This window comes from Phyllobates terribilis, unplaced genomic scaffold (genome assembly GCF_046119375.1).
Source record: "Phyllobates terribilis strain yellow unplaced genomic scaffold, ASM4611937v1 Scaffold_8__6_contigs__length_399053987, whole genome shotgun sequence".
Taxonomy (NCBI): Eukaryota; Metazoa; Chordata; class Amphibia; order Anura; family Dendrobatidae; genus Phyllobates; species Phyllobates terribilis.
The window spans coordinates 66,560,070-66,580,231 of record NW_027362768.1 but is presented as its reverse complement, the minus strand read 5'-3'; the positions used below and the strand labels follow the sequence as shown (position 1 = coordinate 66,580,231).

At 45.5% G+C, this 20,162-nt stretch overlaps 1 protein-coding gene across 6 annotated transcripts in view; it reads right to left on the bottom strand.

Annotated features, from left to right (window-relative positions):
- Positions 1–15,102: 15,102 nt before the first annotated feature.
- DUSP12 (dual specificity phosphatase 12) overlaps positions 15,103–20,162 on the bottom strand; it is a 159,426-nt gene continuing 154,366 nt past the window's right edge. For all 6 annotated transcript variants that reach the window (XM_073643016.1, XM_073643015.1, XM_073643020.1 and 3 more), the window contains 2 exons: positions 18,555–18,732; positions 15,103–15,771 (listed from right to left, as the gene is read on the bottom strand). In XM_073643016.1, coding sequence (XP_073499117.1) covers positions 15,625–15,771; positions 18,555–18,732 — 325 coding nt within the window. In that variant the 3' untranslated portion in view covers positions 15,103–15,624. The remainder of the gene's footprint in view (positions 15,772–18,554; positions 18,733–20,162) is intronic.

Genomic DNA, 20,162 nt, shown 5'->3' with positions numbered 1-20,162 from the left:
TTTTTAATATGCTGTACTGCATGGCTCTTGTAAGGGGCATTAAAACCATCTTGTTAAGCTACTGTGACCTCTACGTCTCTTCCACGGGGCATTGATATTGTCTTTTTATTCCACTGCGACCTCCACCACTCTTCCAAGGGGCATTAAAATCATCTTGTTAAGCTACTGTGACCTCTACGTCTCTTCCACGGGGCATTGATATTGTCTTTTTATTCCACTGCGACCTCCACCAGTCTTCCAAGGGGCATTAAAACCGTCTGGTTAAGCTACTGTGACCTCCACGTCTAATCCAAGGGGCATTGATATTGTCTTTTTATTCCACTGTAACCTCCACCACTCTTCCAAGAGGCATTAAAACCGTCTTGTTAAGCTACTGTGACCTCCACGTCTCTTCCAAGGGGCATTAAAACCGTCTTGTTAAACCAGTCTGAATTCCACAACTCGTCCAAGGGGCATTAAAACCGTCTTGTTAAGCTACTGTGACCTCCACGTCTCTTCCAAGGGGCATTAAAACCGTCTTGTTAAACCACTCTGAACTCCACAGCTCTTCCAAGGGGCATTGAAATGTTGTTTTCAATTACCTCTAACCTCCATGACTCTTCCAATAGGCATTGCATTTCCTCCTAATTTTAGTCAGCTTTTGCTTTTCAATGCATAGGCGAACACTAAGGAAGACCCACTCCCCAATAATGGGTAGAAGGTTTTTAGTACGCTGTAATCCACGTCTGTTTCAAGGGGCATTGCAGTTCCTCATAATTTTTGGAAAGCCTTCCATTCACTGCTTAGGCCAACAATGTACAGGAAACCCAGTTGCTATAAATGGAAAAAATGGTTTAGTTAAGGCCCTCTGACCTCCATGTCACTTCCAAGGGGTATTGTAGTGCCTCGAAATTTTTAGTAGGCATTGCACTCAATGTATGCCCTATAACTGTTTAGCCGAACCGCTCCTTTTGGTACAGAAACATATCCTACAAGACATGTGTGGTTGACTGGCCTGATAATGATATGAATGGTCCCTGTTCCTCCTGCTCTTTCTCCTTTGCCACCACCTCATCTATCATTCATCACCTGAAGCTTTGTTTTAATGGGAGTCATAGAACTGCGATAGTAGCAGGAAAACATCCAGCAATCCTTGAAGGAGGTAGGATATGCGCCAAAACGCTGACCACCTCAGGCCTAGCCGCTACTACATACATGCGCTTGCATTCCAAGGAACAGAAAGCTAAGGAGATGGATGGCCTCATGATCATGAATAATTTATTCATGTAGGAGGCCAACCACTGCTGCTGTCTACCTTCTGAACTTCGTGTTGAAGCCTGATTGACCCAGGACCCACAATCCTCTATGTCTGGAGGACGTGTTGCATCCCAGTGTTCAACTGTGTCCCGGCTTCCACAATATTAACCCAGTGTGAAGTCGTCAGTGAAAAGGACCATCCCTGGCCACATTCACTTGTCCACGTGTTTGTGGTTAGGCTGTCCTTCCCACTAAATGCACTGGGGAGGGCACAGGTAATGTTTTGGTATGCGCGATTGTGTATAACGTGCTCTGGGACAAATAGGGTGGCTGGGGACCATTTATGGACACCCGGCGGCCCCCAGGTGGCTGGGGACCAAGTATGGACACCGGGCCGCGGGGCGGCTGGGGACCGAGTATGGACACCCGGCCGCGGGGCGGCTGGGGACCGAGTATGGCACCCGGCCGCGGGGTGGCTGGGGACCGAGTATGGACACCCGGCCGCCCCCTGGTGGCTGGGGACCAAGCGTGGACACCCGGCCGTCAGGCGGCTGGGGACTGAGTATGGATACCAGGCCGCCGACGCAGCCATGACGTGGTGGCCAGATTCCGCCTCCACATGCCTAAAAGGTCCAATTTCAAGTGCAAGCAAGCAGTATGGTATTGCAGCCTGGGGGTGGGTAGTTGGCTGCATACTCGCGCTTGTATTGCAAGGAATGGGGGAGGTACAATTGAACACTGCCCTGGGACACGGACTTGCACGGGGATAGTTGCAAGTCTGCATTTTCTGATGCGGCAAGGATCACTTCTGATGGGCAAACTTTTAGGCAGTGACCTGGGTGCCAGGGATGCTTCCAGGGGTCTTCCCCATGCTGTTCCCTTGTCTTTTCAGCACTGTATGCATGTGTCACACAGCACATGGTCAGATAAGGTTATAAAATGTTAAAATGACATTTCCCGGTGAATGCATTTGTCATGGTTGAAAACAATACAAAAGTTCAAAAACGCATAAAAAATGCTACTTATGAACATAGCCCAAGGTGTGGAGTATTTTTGTTTTTGGTTATTTATTTTACCTTATACACAAGTCTTTACTCTGGAAAGACAGATTTTGGTAAGACCTTACCTGTAAAATCCTTTTCAGCGAAGGAAGGAAGGGAGACACAGATCCATTACTAGTGGGTAGGCGGAGCCCCACAGGATAGTTCACCTCAGATTTATAAAAAGTGACGACCGGCCCCTCCAGCTTAGGCTCCTCCTACTCCCATGTTCCTCAGTTCGTACACAAGCTAAGGAAGAGCAGATAACACAAGCGGAACAACACAACCCCTTCTGAAAAATCAGAAATGTGAGAGAACAGGTTATGCATATAACAGAAAAAACACACAGTCCCAGGCACTACTCACTGGACCTGACAACTGCGATGAGCTGGCAATGCTGGAACAGAGCCCTAGCGAGCCGACCCCAGTCCCGATGACCGCCATCAGAGAGGAGTCGCGCCGCATCTGGAAAAACAATAATGCACTTCTGCCCTGGGAGGGTGCTGTGTCTCCCTTCCTTCATTCGCTGAAAAGGATTTTACAGGTAAGGTCTTACCAAAATCCGTCTTTCAGCAGCAGAAGGGAAGGAAGGGAGACACAGATCCATTACTAGTGGGACGTCCCAAAGCAGTCCAGAACTCAAGGGTGGGAAACAGTGGCAGAATCGCCAATACCCCAACAACTTAGTCAAGCGCGCAACAAGCGCCGAAACTAGATAAAGAGATAACCTAAACCACCGCCGCCAGCAGGACCCTGCGTCCCAAGGCCGCATCGGCGGAAGAACTCACGTCCACTTTATAAAATTTAGTAAAAGTGTGAACAGAGTGCCAGGTAGCCGCCCGGCAGAGCTGCGCTGCCGAGGCCCCCTGATGAAAAGCCCACGACGAACCAACAGCTCTCGTGGAATGAGCTTGAACCTTAACCGGACAAGGCTCGCCCCTGAGCCGGTACGCTTCCAGGATAGCCGAACGTATCCACCGAGCTATAGTGTCCTTGGAGGCCCGCTGACCACGCCGACGACCAGCAGGAATTACAAAAAGAGAGTCCGACTTCCGAAACCCTTGCGTGATTGACAGATAAAACTTCAAAGCCCGCACAAAATCCAACGAGTGCAAGGCTCACTCCTTTGGACTTTTCGGATTCGGACAGAGGGAGGGAAACACGATGTCCTGATTGACGTGGAAACGCGACACCACTTTAGGCAAAAAATCGCCACGGGTACGAAGCACCACGCGATCCGAGTGGAACTCTAGAAAAGGGGGCGAGCAAGACAGTGCAGCCAACTCAGAAACCCTTCTCAAGGAGGTGACCGCCACCAGGAAGGCCACCTTCCAAGAAAGTAAGTAAAGCGTAGTTGAATCCATAGGCTCAAACGGCCCATGCTGAAGAGCCTCCAAGACTAGATTGAGCCGCCAAGGAGCCACAAACGCCCTCCGAGGCGGAAACTGACGTGCAACCCCGCGAAAAAACGAACGCACATCCATGCGCGAGGCAATAGCCTTCCGAAAAAGCACAGATAGTGCAGATACTTGACCCTGCAAGGTACCAACTGCCAGACCCTTGGCCAAACCACATTGCAGAAAAGCCAAGAAGTTGGAAATGGAAAAAACCCTCGGGTTCCTTGACGATCCAGAACACCATGAATAGAAGGCCTCCCAAGTTCTGTGATAAATCCTGGTCATAGCTGTACATCTGGCCGCCCGCAAGGTGGCAATGACCTCTGCCGAAAACCCACGACGAGTCAAGATCTCGGTCTCAAGTGCCACACCGTCAAACGAAGCGACTTCAGGTCCGGATGACGAATGGGCCCTTGGGATAACAGGTCCGGGTGAAGAGGCAGTGGAAACGGAGGCGCCACCAGAAGAGACACCAGCGTTGAATACCACGCCCTCCGCAGCCAATCCGGCGCCACCAAAATTGCCGGAATCCGTTCGAGTTTGATCCGCCGGGTGGCCAGAGGAAGCAAGGACACCGGCGCAAACATGTAGATGAGCTCGAACTGGTCCCACGGGGCCACCAGAGCATCTACCGCCACAGCCTCCGGGTCCATGTACCTGGACATAAACGTCGGAATCCTGGCGTTCAGCCTGGATGCCATCAAGTCCACCTGGGGAGTCCCCCAACGGGAGCACAGCAGTGTAAAAACTTCCGGATGAAGACTCCATTCTCTGGGATCCACCTGCTCGCGACTGAGGAAGTCCACCATGATATTCAGCACTCATGGGATGTGAATCGCGGAGATGGCTGGGACCCTGGACTCGGCCCATACCAGGATCCGAGAGACCTCCATCATGAGTCTGGAACTCCTCGTCCCGTCCTGATGGTTGATATACGCGACCGCTGTCGCATTGTCCGTTTGAATCCGGACCGGCAGACCGCTCAAGGGGATCGTCCAATGTCGGAGGCAGAGAAAAATCGCCCTCAACTCCAGGATGTTGATCGGCAGAGACGACTCCTCTGACGACCAGACCCCCTGAACCCAGAGATCGTTCCAACCCCCCCCCAGTCAGCCTGGCATCGGTGGTAATGACCGACCACCGTGGGAGGAGGAAGGATTTCCCCAGGGATAAGGTCTCCGGACGTAACCACCATCCAAGAGACTCTCGCACCCTGTGGGAGATACCGACACAGCGATCTAGCGAAGCCGGCGATCGGTCCCAGCGGGTCAGAATAAGATTTTGGAGACCCCGGGAATGAAATTGTGCAAAAGGTACCGCTTCCATTGCTGCCACCATCAGACCCAGAAGGTGCATACACTTCCGAAGGGACATTGCCATGGCCGACCTCATAACCTGTACATGGTGATGAAGGTTCGCTTGTTTGTCCGGAGGCAGGGACACCACAGCTCGAACCGTGTCGAAATGCATCCCCAAGAACAGGATTGACTGCGACGGCTCCAACGATGACTTCTTCCAATTGACCAGCCACCCGAAGTCCTCCAGGTGCTGAAGGGAGAGATCGCGAGCCGTTACCGCCTCCTCCGCTGTGGATGACACAATCAACAGGTCGTCCAGGGGAGAATCGTAACTCCTTGCTTTTGAAGGAGTGCCATGAGCGGCACCAGAATCTTTGTAAAAACCCTGGGCGCCGAGGCCAACCCGAATGGTAGGGCCACAAACTGGTAATGGGCCTGACCTATGGCGAACCGCAGGAAGCGCTGGTGAGCCCTGCTGATAGGGACATGTAAATAGGCGTCGCCGATGTCGATCGACACCAAAAAATCGTGCTGCGACAGGACCGCCACGACGGAGCGAAGAGACTCCATACGGAATTTTCGGGTCCGGACATGCAAATTCAAATCTTTGAGGTCCAGAATAGGGCGAAACTTGTCCTCCTTTTTGGGAACCACAAAAAGGTTGGGGTAAAACCCCCTTCCCTGGTCCTCCGGCGGAACCGGAATCACCACACCCTGCTGCAGAAGAGAGTCGACCTCCCGCAGCAGTGCGGCAGCTAGCCTGGGCTCGGACGGGATGCACGACTGACGAAACCTGTCCGGGGGTCGAGAGTGAAACTCTATGAAATAACATTCCGACATAACCCGCGTCACCCAGGCGTCCGATACGTGTGACGCCCAAATAGACCCGAATTGTAGTAGACGACCTCCCACCCGAGAGCCCTCGAGAGGGTTCCTGGCGTCAGTACGCCTTAGCGGGCTTTTTGTCAACCTCCCGCTTGTCCTGACGGAAATGTTGTTTCCAGGGAGTACGGGATTTCTGGGAGGACTTTTTTCCGGAAGGCGAGGGACGATCCGATCTCCAAGAAGGCTGACCGAACCGACCCCTGGGCCGAAATGACCGACGACCACTACCGGCACTTGACCTGCCGGACGTAGTAACCGCTGCCTTTTGCTGCGGCAAGGCCATATCTTTGGCCTTGGCTTTAGCAATCAGCTCCGTGAGGTCCGAACCAAACAGCTGACCTCCCTTGTACGCCAGACTCAGCAAACCATGTTAGGATACTGCGTCACCGGTCCACTGTTTAAGCCACAGTGCTCTCCTGACAGAGACGGACGAGGATTGAGCCCTGGACATCACCGCAGTAGTATCCAGCACTGCGTCCCTGCCATATCGGGCCGCCTCTTCCAAGAGCTGGAAGAGCCTTTCCACTTCAGACAGCGGAGTTCCATCTTGCCATGCCATCCGCAGCTGATCCAACCACCGCAGTGAAGCCTCACCAGCCCACATGGCCCCCAAGGCCGCTCGGAATCCGTGACCCGCGGCCTCGTAGATGGACTTTGCCGCTGACTCCGTCCTTCTGTCCAGCGGGTCCTGGAGACTCGCCTTCCCTTTAACAGGAAGCAAAGAGGATTTGCTCAGCTGAGACAATGGCACATCCACTTCAGGAGAGGGGACCCAATTAGTGATCGTTTCCGTGGAACAGGGATACAGGGCATCAAACAACCGCACCCCTTGGAAACGTTTATCCGGACACAGGCGTTCTTTCTCCACCGCCTTGTTAAGTTCCTTGTGCATCGGCAGCGACTCCTGATACAGTCGGGCCGATTTGCGAGGGCGTTCCGTCATCTCTTCAGACAGTTGTAACGCTTCCCGCATAGCTTCAACAAAGGCGTCCACGTGGCCCGAAAGCAAAGCAGAGCGACCCCGCCGATTCTCTTCATCAGAATCAGAGATCTCACCAGAAGAGTCTGTCGGCGATTCTGAAGCATCCGACGCACTGCGCGGAGGAGACGGCGCCGCCGCAGGCCTGTGACGCTTCTTGCTTCTAGACGTCGGTTGGGACTTAGCAGAGACCCAATGACCCAGGAGGTCAGACAGACTGTCAATGGAGCGAGTGAGCGCCTCCACCTTAACATCACTGAGACCCCCAACTAGCGTCGAACCTGACGCCGTTGAAGACCCCGGCGTATCAGATACGCGTGACCGATCTTGAAGAGGACCGGGAGAGAGGTCCGCGCCCCCTGGTCCCTGATCCGACATGCCCCCACACAGTTGCGAGCATCGCGGATAAGGCGGTAATAACCTTACAATGGGTGCAGTAACCAAGGATGTGTGAATTCCACTATCACAGCCTGTTCTTGCACAAAAAATCACCCTTTCACTGAAGGGTTAAAGCTCCTCCTAGAAGGAGAAAAGCTACCCCAGTGGCCTGCGGAGTAAAAGTTAACCTGACAGACTAGAGAGAAGCACCCTCTGATCCCAGAAGGGTGAACCTCCAGAGAGGGTTAACAGCCTGATGGGCCAGACCCCGTTCAGAAGGGGTTAATGCTACTGATCCACACTACCCTTTTTGTGAGGTGTGTGTCAGAGCCATCTCAGCATGGGAAGAAGCAGCGCCATATACAGCACACCCTGTCAGCTAGGACATAAGGAAAGTGCTCTGCGCTGTAGAAGGAACTTTCTGCCTAAATGGCAGGAGAGACTCACCAGCTGGCGTAGAGACTGCTCTTCTCGGTGTGATGAGAGCGGGGAGCAGGGAGTAGGAGACGCAGCATGAGGATGGACACTGGCCGGAAGAAGAAGGGGCTGGGACATCTCCAGCGCGCGCTTTCCCGGCACTTCCTGTCACGAACTGGCAGCAGAGAGACGATAAGCCACGCCCACCCGCCGAATATGAACAGAGCGCGCGAATCCTCGGTCCCCGCTGAGGATCAAACGCTGCATGCAGAGGAGAAATCCCTGCAAGCAGAAAAAAATAGCAGTCACCACAAAACACATACAAAGTGACAGCGGCTGCCGCAGCAGCGCTGGAAGCACTCCATAAGAGCACTTACCCAGCTGAGCGCCACAAGGACCCCCAGGGATGTGTGGCGCCGTGGCCCTTGCTCCTCCCCACAGCGGAGCGCGCAGGGACCCCATAAGAGTGGTGTGTGTCTCCGCCAGGGAGCGCCCTGTATCCCCCGGGGTCAGCAGGGTTCTGCGGGGTCTTCCTTAGGGGGTACGCAGATCCGCCAGGCAGGGTCAGGGGTCCCAGCAGCGCTGAGACCCCCTGAGACCTCTAGACCACTGGGGGTCCAGGTCTCTGGATAAAAATAATAAACTCTTCTGAGGAGCTGCAAAGGCAGCGACTATCCTCTGCGACCTCAAATTTAAAACTGAGGAACATGGGAGTAGGAGGAGCCTAAGCTGGAGGGGCCGGTCGTCACTTTTTATAAATCTGAGGTGAACTATCCTGTGGGGCTCCGCCTACCCACTAGTAATGGATCTGTGTCTCCCTTCCGCTGCTGAAAGGAAATTCCTTAACATATTTCACAGGAAAACCGTTTCAGTTTCATTTTTGAACGTTTTATTGTGAGCCTGTAAAAGTGGCTTAATACCTCTGACCACGTTGTTGACAGCAGTGACCTGTGGGTCAGAAATGCTTCCTGGGGCGATCCTCATGCTGTCCCCATGTCATTTGAGCACTGTGACTATCGTTTTGGGCACTTTTTAGGCTTTCTACAGACCGCCGGGGGTGCCGCCGCAAAAATGCTCGGGTCTCCCATAAACTAACATTGGGCTCGTTGCTTGGGTCGAGCACCCGAGTATCACGGTGATCTCGGCCCGAGCTTCGAGCACCCGAGCATTTTAGTGCTCGCTCAACACTAGTAATAACCTGTCTTGGTATTGCAGACCCCCCAGTCCTCTAATAACCTTGGTCACTCTTCTCTGCACCCACTCTATTTCAGCTATGTCTTCCTTATACACCAGAGACCAGAACTGTACATCGCATTCTAAGTGTGGTCGCACTAATGACTTGAATAGAGGTAAAATTATGTTCTTCTCATGAGCATCTATGCCTCTTTTAATGCATCTCATTATTTTATTTGCCTTTACAGCAGCTGCCTAACACTGGCCACCAAGCGTGAGCTTGTCGTCCACCAATACACCCAGGTCTTTTTCAGTTACAGTTTTGTCCAGTGTTTTACAATTAAGCATACAATTCTACATTTTATTTCCTCTGCCCAAGTGCATTACCTTACATTTATCCCCATTAAAGCTCATTTGCCATTTATCAGACCAAGCTTCTAGTTTACATAGATCCTCCTGTAATATAAAATTGTCCTCCTCTGTCTTGAGTACCCTGCAGAGTTTAGTGTCATCTGCAAATATTGAAATACTACTCTGTATGCCCCCTGCAAGGTCATTAATAAATGTTAAAATGAAGCAGGCCCAATACTGACCCCTGTGGTACCCCACTGTTAAATGAGACCCAGTCTGAGTGTGTTCCATTAATAACCACCCTTTGTCCCCTATGACTGAGCCAGTTCTTAACCCACATACATATATTTCCCCCTATCCCCATTGTTCTCATTTTATGTATCAACCTTTTGTGTGGCACCGTATCAAAAGCTTTTGAAAAGTCCATATACACAACATCCACTGCATTTCCTTGGTCCAGTCCGGAACTTGCCTCCTCATAAAAATTGATCAGATTAGTTTGACAGGAACGGTCCCTCGTAAACCCATGTTGATATTGGGTCATGAGGTTATTCTTCTTCAGATACTCTAGTATAGAATTTCTTAGGAAACCCCCAGGATTTTACCCACAGTAGAGGTTAAGCTTACTGGCCTATAATTTCCAAGTTCGGTTTTTGTCCCCTTTTTGAATATTGGCACCACATTTGCTATACGCCAGTCCTGTGGTACAGACCACGTTATTATGGAATCAAGATTAAAAATAATGGTCTATCTATGACGTTACTTATTTCCTGCAGTACACGAGGGTGTATCCCATCCAGGCCCGGGAATTTGTCAACTTTAGTGATTTTTAGACGTCGCCGTACTTCCTGCTGGGTTGAGCAAGTGACATTTAATGGAGAATTTTTGTCACCACTAATCATGTTTTCTGTCATGCAATTTTCTTGTGTAAATACTGTTGAAAAAAAATAATTTAGCATATTGGCTTTTTCCTCATCCTCATCCACCATTTCACCCAGACTATTTTTAAGGGGGCCAACACTATCATGTTTTAGCTTCTTACTATTTATGTAGTTAAAGTTTTACAGAATTTATTTAATTTTCTGTATTTATTTAATGCCTCATCACTACCTACTTGCTTTAGTTCTCTAAATGCTTTCCTTTTGTCACTTATTGCGCCCCTTACAGCTCTATTTAGCCATAGTGGTTTCCTCCTATTTCTAGCATGTTTATTCCCATAGGGTATATATTGTGCACAGGTCCTATTCAGGATGCTAATAAATGTCTCCCATTTGCTTTGTGTAGTTTTAGGTCTCAGGATATCATCCCAGTTTATTGCACTAAGATCATCTCTCAACCGTTGGAAATTTGCCTTCCTGAAGTTTACACCGCATGCAGAATTATTAGGCAAATGAGTATTTTGATCACATGATATTTTTTATACATGTTGTCCTACTCCAAGCTGCATAGGCTTGAGAACCAACTACCAATTAAGTAAATCTGGTGATGTGCATCACTGTAATGAGGAGGGGTGTTGACTAATGACATCAACACCCTATACAAGGTGTGCTTAATTATTTGGCAACTTCCTTTCCTTTGGCAAAATGGGTCAGAAGAGAGATTTGACGGGCTCTGAAAAGTCCAAAATTGTGAGATGTCTTGAAAAGGGATACAGCAGTCTTGAAATTTCCAAACTTTTGAAGCGTGATCACCGAACAATCAAGCGTTTCATGGCAAATAGACAACAGGGTCGCAAGAAGCGTGTTGGCCAAAAAAGGCGCAAAATAACTGCCCATAAATTGAGGAAAATCAAGCGTGAAGCTGCCAAGATGCCATTTGCCACCAGTTTTGCCATATTTCCGAGCTGCAACGTTACTGGAGTATCTAAAAGCACAAGGTGTGCGATACTCAGGGACATGGCCAAGGTAAGGAAGGCTGAAAAACGACCACCTTTGAATAAGAAACATAAGATATTTCTTGTCCCATTCTTGACGTTTTATCTTAAGACTGATTTTTCAAAGGTTTCATGGACTGATGAAATGAGAGTGACTCTTGATGAGCCAGATGGATGACCCAGAGGCTAGATCAGTAAAGGGCAGAGAGCTCCACTCCACCTCAGACGCAAGCAAGGTGGAGGTGGTGTACTGGTATGGGCTGGTATCATCAAAGATGAACTTATGGACCTTTTCGGGTTGAGGATGGAGTGAAGCTGAACTCCCAGACCTACTGTCAGTTTCTGGAAGACTTCTTCAAGCAGTGGTACAGGAAGAAGTCAGTATCGTTCAAGAAAAGCATGCTTTTCATGCAGGACAATGCTCCATCACATGTATCCAACAACTCCACAGCGTAGCTGGCCAGTAAAGGTCTAAAAGAAGAAAAAATTACATGGTCCCCTTGTTCACCTGATCTGAACCCCATAGAGAACCAGTGGTCCATCATAAAATGTGAGATCTACAGGGAGGGAAAACAGTACCCCTCTCGGAACAGTGTCTGGGAGGCTGTGGTGGCAGCTGCATGCAATGTTGATTGAAAACAGATCAAGCAACTGACAGAATCTATGAATGGAAGGCTGTTGAGTGTCATCGTAAAGAAAGGTGACTATATTGATCACTAATTTTTTTGGTTTTTGTTTTTGCATGTCAGAAATGTTTATTTCTAAATTTTGTGCACTGATATTGGTTTACCTGGTGAAAATAAACAAGTGAGATGGGATTATATTTGGTTTTTATTAAGTTGCCTAATAATTCTGCACAGTAATAGTTACCTGCACAAACAGATATCCTCCTAAGATAGCCAAATCGAAAAAAAGCCCACTCCAACTTCCAAAAATATTAAGCTTGGATATTTATACGTCTTTTGGGTTGATTGAGAACATAGTTGTTGATCAATAAAAAAAATAATCCTCTAAAATACAACTTGCCTAATAATTCTGCACACAGTGTAGTGTCCTTGTAACCCCGCTACTACACATCTTATTAAAGGATACATGAAAACTTATTATTTTGTGATCACTATTACCCAAGTGACCCCCAACTCGTATATTTGATATGCGGTCTGGCATGTTGGTTAATATTGGTCTAGCAGTGACCCCCTTCTTGTTGGGTCCTGAACCAGTTGTGAAAGGTAATTGTCTCTCATAGTTGTCAAAAACCTATTACCTTTACTTGAACTACAGGTTTCTGTTCCCCAATGTATTTCAGGGTAGTTGAAGTCCAGCATAATAATGACTTCTCCTTGAGTCGCTGCTTCATCTATTTGCTTTATGAGGATACTCTCCGCAGTTTCCATTATTTTTGGAGACTTATAACAAACCCCGATCAGTAATTTATTATTTTTCCCCCTCCCCTTATCTACACCCACAGGGACTCTACATTTTCATTAGATTCACATATATTCTCACGCAAGATGGGTTTTAAGGATGATTTTACATATAATCACACCCCCCCCCCTCGCTTGTTTGTACGGTCATTTCTGAACAGACTATAGCCCTGTAAATCAACAGCCCAGTCATGGCTCTCGTCCAGCCATGTCTCAGATATCCCTACCATGTCATAATTATTTTTTCAACAAAATTAATTCTAATTCCTCCATTTTGTTGGTGAGGCTTCTGGCATTAAGTGTACATGCATTTTATGTATCTCTCTGTACCTCTGTACCTTCTTACTACATTAACTGTTCTAACCCCACCCCCAATTTCTTTATTTGTGCCCAGGTGACTATCTGCACTATCTTTATCTTCCCCACCTATAAAATGAATACCCCCCCCCCCAATCCCTAGTTTAAATACTCCTCCAAACTTCTAGCCATTTTCTCCCCCAGCACAGCTGCAACTTCACCATTGAGGTGCAGCCCGTCCCTAGCGTAGAACCTGTAGCGAACTGAGAAGTTGGCCCAGTTCTCCAGGAACCCAAACCCCTCCTTCCTACACCAATTTCTGAGCCCCTTATTTATCTCCCTAATCTCCCGTTGCCTCGCTGGCGTGGCACGTGGTACAGGCAGTATTTCAGAGAATACCACCTTGGAGGTCCTTGCAGGCTAATTCCCTGAAATCATCTTTAAGGACCTTCCACCTACCTCTAACATTGTCATTTGTGCCAATGTGCACCATGACTGCTGGGTCCTCACCAGCCCCTCCCAGTAATCTGTCAACCCAATCAGCGTTGTGCCGGACTCTAGCGCCAGGTAGGCAGCACACTGTTCGACGATCCCTGTCATTGTAACAGATTGCCCTGTTCCCCTAATACTTGAGTCCCCCACTACCAGCAACTGCCTGGCCTGCCCTGCTCTCCTATTTCCCCCCTTACTGGAGCTAACACTCCTCCGGCTTTCAGAGGACATGTCTTGCTGCAGCAGTGCTACCCCTGTACTGACACCGCCCTCATCTGCAAACTTATTGGGGTGTGCCAGATCAGGACTAGCCTCCCAGGCACTCTTCCCTCGACCCCCCCTTCTAATTGTCAGCCAGCTAGCTGCCTCACTGTCTTGCAGCTCCCTACTACCACCCTCCCCCACATCTACCCCAGTGAGCAGATGCTCATTGAGCAGCAGACTCCTTTCTATATTGTCTATGGATCTCAGTGTTGCCAGCTGCTCATTTAGGTCCAGTACCTGGGCTTCCAAACGCACAACGTGCACACATCTCGCACAGCAGTATGCACCCATGACTGTTCAAGGATTGCATACATGTGGCAAGATGTACAGTGGATAGCATTGTCAATAATGGAGCTCATTTCCTAATGGGGATTGCACTAGACAGAAATGTTAAGTAAAAAGAAATGTAAAGAATTAATAAAATACAGACAGCAATTCAGTCCAAATTCCTCCCTTCCAAACTCCCTGAATCCGAGTCACTGAAAAACAAGTCACACACTTACTTCAGTTTGCACTTACGCTCCGTTCACACTCACTAAGTAAGAAGATTTAAAGAGTGTTTTTTTTCCCTTTTAGCAGCAATCTAACCTACAGCTCAATACACTTCCAAAGGACTGGATGCCCCAACCAGCTGCCCCTTATAAACCCTTAATTCTGACCCCTCACCCATAATTAACCCCTTGTGAGTATAGCTACACCCCAGGATTTAAGTGCAATGTAGTTAACCCTTAAATACACAGGTAGTAAAATAAGAGACTGTAAAACTGTAGAGAGAAAATAGGTTTTAAAAAGCCCAATAAAACTAAACAGGTAGAAAAGCACTCAGTATGTGTCGCATAGATTTGTCATTCTACATCAACTAAAGAATGTGCTCCTCAGACATGTGGGAGCATCACAGCCCCGGACCAGACTTAAATCACAGGATAACAAAACTTTCACACACCTTATCTATGAACTATTCCAATATTTACAGGCAACAACTGTTTATCCCTCTCCCATAGTAAAAGTTCTGCTTTATGTCACGTCTCTCATCTATTGCATTATTTCTGTGTCTTGATGTGTATAAATGTGACTTTTCAGATTGTGTTATACTATGCCTGATGAAGAGACCTGAGTATTTTCGAAAGCTTGCAATTTGTTACCATCCTTTCAATTAGCCATTAAAATGTATCAACCACTGAAGACTCTCAAATCGAAATATTTTTCTATTTTTCAAATGATTCTTACTTTGCAGCACTTTTTCTACACATGCATAAAACTTTTGCTCAATATTATATATTGAGGTGATATAGTTTCTGTGATGGGGTGGTCACACATGACCAGACATCTCAGTGCCTCCCCCTCCCCCTTTGTGTAAGTATTGCTGCCAGCATAATGGTTCTCAGATTGTACTACTATGATTAAAAACACAACTGCATATTGAAAAATCTCCTTGTGTAACATCAGGAACCTTCCATGGACATAACCAATTGATAGTCTACTGTTAAAGGCAAGAATTTTACTCTACTCTTTCATACTCTCTGCTATTTTGTCCAAACTGAATGTGCAGTTATTTGTCAGCTGCCCATTTATTTGGTAGAATATGATACAAAATGAAGTCTAGCAAACAATGTTTATTATGTATATACACATGAAGTACAATCATTTGTCAGAAGTGTGATGTGTACAGAAGGTGAAAATTGTCAGCTGCAAAATTTAAAGCTTCTCTAGGTCGGCTTCACTCAGCATTTTTACATTTTTAATGGCTTTTGTTACACTTTTTTTTTTACTTAAACATGTCAATGGACAACTGCTGTCTTTGATGTTTTGTTGCTTTTTCGGAGTCCGTGGCTGCAGCTTGCATTTGTTCATTTTTTATGTCGTTTCTTTAGTCTTTTCTATAGAACTTCAAGGACTAAACACATGTACTTATAGTCACAAAAAAAAAAGCGCTGTTCTTGGTGCCTTAATCTTCTTGCTTCTTGTGCATCTCCAAATTAGTTTGTTAACAGTATATTGTTATATGTGTCATCACCGGCAGTATCGGCTACATTTTACAGCTAATAGTTATAAATCACGTAATATAAACAAATAAGGTTTTATTCGGTAATAGACGGTAGAGTTGGTCTGTGTCAGCATTCTCATCTTCCATGAACTAGTAAAGGCTTCATTTCATCCACCCTGTTCTTATGCACCTGGAATGCTGGAGTGACCCATCGACCGCATGAACACTGTTCTCCATACCAGTTGAAGGAACCCAGTTTGGCATTACACTTGGGACAGAGAAGCTGTAAGTATTACAAAAGTAATTACAAAAGATATATAAGAACTTTGCATAATGTAATATTATGTATATGAGCTCAAATAGATATTCACTTCTTAAATTGGACATTGAAAAAAAAAGTTTGCATCGCTATTTTCTGTGACATGCAGCATTATTTTTCTGTCGATAAGAGATTTTTTTGCATGGTGGGTGCCTTTTTTATATGCTAATATGAGGTACATATGTTTTGATCACTTAACATGAATTCTGGAGTTTTGATCTTTTTTTTGTGTTACGACATTTACCATCAAGGTAAATAATTTTACATTTTGATAGACCGGACATTTTTTTTTTCAAATTTCTGTATTTTTAAACTGGGAAATCAGGTGTATTTTTTTACTATTTAAAAGCATTTTTTTTTACTTTTTACTGTACTCATTAGTCCTGTTAAGGAACTTAAAGGGAATCTGTTAGCAGGTTTTTGCTATTTAATCTGAGAGCAGCACAATATAGGGGCAAAGACTCTGATTCCAGAAATGTGTTACTTACTGGACTGTGTGTTTTATCAGCAGGTGATTATCAACAAAGGACTTTGTTTCAGGTGAATGCCAGTCCAGCTAATCTGTGTAACCCCCCACCCCCATCACTGACTGGCAGCTTCCTGTGAACACTGTCAGCAAGCTGCCAATCACTGGTGGGAACGGGCTTATACGCAGCTTATACAAAAGTTTAAACAGGGATTCTATCTAAACTACACCAAGCAGTCCAGTAAGCGTCAGGGTCTCTGCCCCTAAATTATGCTGCTCTCAGTTTACATTGCAAATACTTGTTGACAAATTCCCTTAAAACTTGCACTCATTTAATCTCTTCCACTATATACTGCAATAGTCCAATATTGTAATATACACTTAAAATTATGTTCTCCAGTGAAGCCCAGCCACACGGTTGGCTTCAGAATAGGACAAAGTTGCGTGCATGTGTGGTTGGCTGCCAGTCCATTTAAATTTTGCTGTTAGCCAATTAACAGCGGCATTTAAATTGTTAAAGGGCAGCAACCTTTGTTCCAGTTAAAGGCACATATCAGCTGTATAATGCAGCTGGGCTCAGTTTCTGAGCCTGCTTCCTACACCCACACTTGTCATAGGATGTACCATTACGTCTTGCATAGGGAAGGCGTTATTTTTTATTGTAAACTATTTTTATTTAGAATAATTTTGCTTTACATTTTAACTTTTTATTCTCTTATCCGGGTACCAGAACTGGACACAGCTGTGTAGCTAGAGGCCCAGCGATCATTTTGTCACTGCAACATAGTTATGCAGAGGTCTGACAGCAACAGTCTATGGTCCGCGTGATCTCATCATTACCCAGAACAAAAAATGTTGCAGAGCTAGAGATTACTGTGAAATATGACAAACGATGCATTACAGCAATACAGGGATGCCTAGGTCTGATAGCAGATAATTAGCAATCTGGCTGTTCTAGAGACATGAACAAAACAGCTTTGGTTCCTTGCCCTTGGGCCAGAGGCTGGTAACTGCAACCTGATCTGGAAACACTATGCAGCAGAAACTTTTACAATTCTCAGGAGAGGGGAACCGCAAATATACAGCAGGGCCAAAGACTAGCACATTCCTAGCTGTTGGTTGTTTTTTATTACTTGATCAGAAGAGGTTAAAACAGAAAAAATGTGTGGGTATGGTTCATGTCTTTTAGAATGTACGAGAGTCTGTTTTGTTTTATCAGGTGTAAAACTTGCCCTGGCAGAGAAAAGTCTAAACGCCCGGCACTGATGTGTCTAACCCAGGACGCTGCAACAGAGTGTCAGCTGTGATATACTCCTGCATCGAAAAATAAGAAGGAAAGAGAACCTGGCACCACACATTAAATACTGGATGCTGTGCCAAAAACCCCCCAAAAATGGAACAAGACAAAAAGAGAACAAAGGGTATCCAAAAAGGCACCAGACATGCTGAATATGTAGAATAAAGACAATAGTAATGTACAAAAATATGTATAATTTTTATTGAGAACACTAGACAAATACCACAAATTAAAACATACTTAAAATACATACAAAAGTGATCCCCTTAGGAACATACCATATGTATGTATGTATGTTCCATATGTACCAATAATCCATATATCATGTGGAAAAGACTTTATATGGCCTGGTCTCATAAATTATGGGGATAGACTGAATAAATAGATCTATAAATCGAAGTGACAGCCCCGGATAATAGCACCGTTTCCATACAGTGATTTTATATCCAGCAAGGACTACACATGTCATATATTGTGATACAAATGAAGGTCCCATGTATTACCCGGCATTATAAATAACATATCAAGTAATAAAGACCATATTGTACAGACCAATAGTGTCCACATGTTAGAGGGGAACCAACAGATGAGAATTATACATATTTTTGTACATTATTTGCTTTATTCTACATATTCAGCATGTCTGGTGTCTTTTTGGATACCCTTTGTTCTCTTTTTGTCATTCTCCTGCATCACCGCAAAGTGCCTTAAATCCCTTGTGATTCAGCAATAGATCAATTGTTGCCTGTCACTGACTATTTTTAGGACAATATGTATTTTTCTGCTATATTTTAACATCTTTTACTGAATGCAAGAATGACGAATACGGAGAAGAGTTTTCAAAGACAATCAAAAGTAAAAAAAACAATTTTAAAAAGCACCATGTGTCCATGTACTGTATGGCCAGCATCCATCCAAACTATAAATAAGCCAGTATGAATGGGCTAATAGATCTGCTTAGAGGCTATAAAACTCTAACTTTACCTGTCCATCCAGTACTCCTAAAAGAGCATCCCCCATCCACTGCACCGGCTCCACAAAAAATGAAGTGCACTTTGTAGGGTCTGAAACTTTTAACGGTGCCAGTCTTTTATGAGCAAATGTGGCCACTCCATCACCTAATGCATGGTTCAAGATACTTCCTGCTCTGAACAAGGAACGTCTGAATGAACAAAAAAGAAATGTGATACAGAAAGACACAAATAATGCTTTTACCATTCCTAAATAGAAAAGAATAAACAAAAGAACATAAGAGGTTGTCCTGCGAGATCCATTGTATTACAAATGCAAATTACAGTAATTAAACTTACATTTATTTGTTCATGATAGCAGCCTCAATGTCCGCTCTAGTTCATTCCACTTTTGGGACTGTTCAAAACAGAAAGGGATCTCCACTTCCACTGTGCAGTTACCACTGGCTCTGTCGAAGAGCTAAACCAGTCCCCTTCCCATATCTGAATCAGCAATGATGGACAACAGGGCCGAAATAGCTTTCGGACAAGAGGTCACACTAGATATTTTCCAGCAGTGTAAAAATAATCCTTGGAGCATTTTTGAGCAGTGCATAATTTTCAGAAACTCCAATATACAATATGCGCCTCAGCACCATTAATACGCCACTAATGCCATTTAACACTTATCCTGTGAATAGTTTTAACATCCAATACTAACCGGCCAACAGTATGATCAGTATGGCTGTGTCACAGCTGGACTTGGACAAAAAAGCAGCCCCATCACACAGACAACACGTACAATATTCTATTCTTCCTACAAACACCACAGAAAAAAAAATCCGTCCAATGAGCAGCAAACTTTATTTCATGTCACTTCCTTGAACGGGTTGTCCATTAAACAACATGTCACCTTCATTCTGTTGGAACCCCCAATAGAAACACTAAATAGCATGGTAGACTACGCTTGTGTCTGCTATACCCCTTTCTTTACATATTTCTTCACATAAACTTGTTCCGGACGTTTTTTTAAAAATGTTGTATACATACTTCATCTGGATTTTACATATTCATCTATTAGATTTTTTTTCATATAATTTGTTCAACATTATACAACTTTATCCCATATATATCTTCTCAGGTTTTTCCATATATTCCTTGTAGATTTCCTTTGAGATACCCCTCTCTTCATATTGCTATACATACAGTTAGGTCCATTTATATTTGGACAGAGACAACATTTTTCTAATTTTGGTTCTAGACATTACCACAATGAATTTTAAACAAAACAATTCAGATGCAGTTGAAGTTCAGACTTTCAGCTTTCATTTGAGGGTATCCACATTAAAATTGGATGAAGGATTTAGGAGTTTCAGCTCCTTAACATGTGCCACCCTGTTTTTAAAGGGACCAAAAGTAATTGGACAGATTAAATAATTGTAAATAAAATGTTAATTTCCAGTACTTGGTTGAAAACCCTTTGTTGGCAATGACTATTTTTTTTTTTTAATTTTTTCATGAAATTCATGCAATAATAATAAAAAAGGGCTTCCCTATATTGTTGTGTCCGGCCAGGTACAAATAGGCAGTTGGTGGTTGGGGGCAGCCCGTTCCTGTCTTCTGTACCTTGCTGGACACAAAA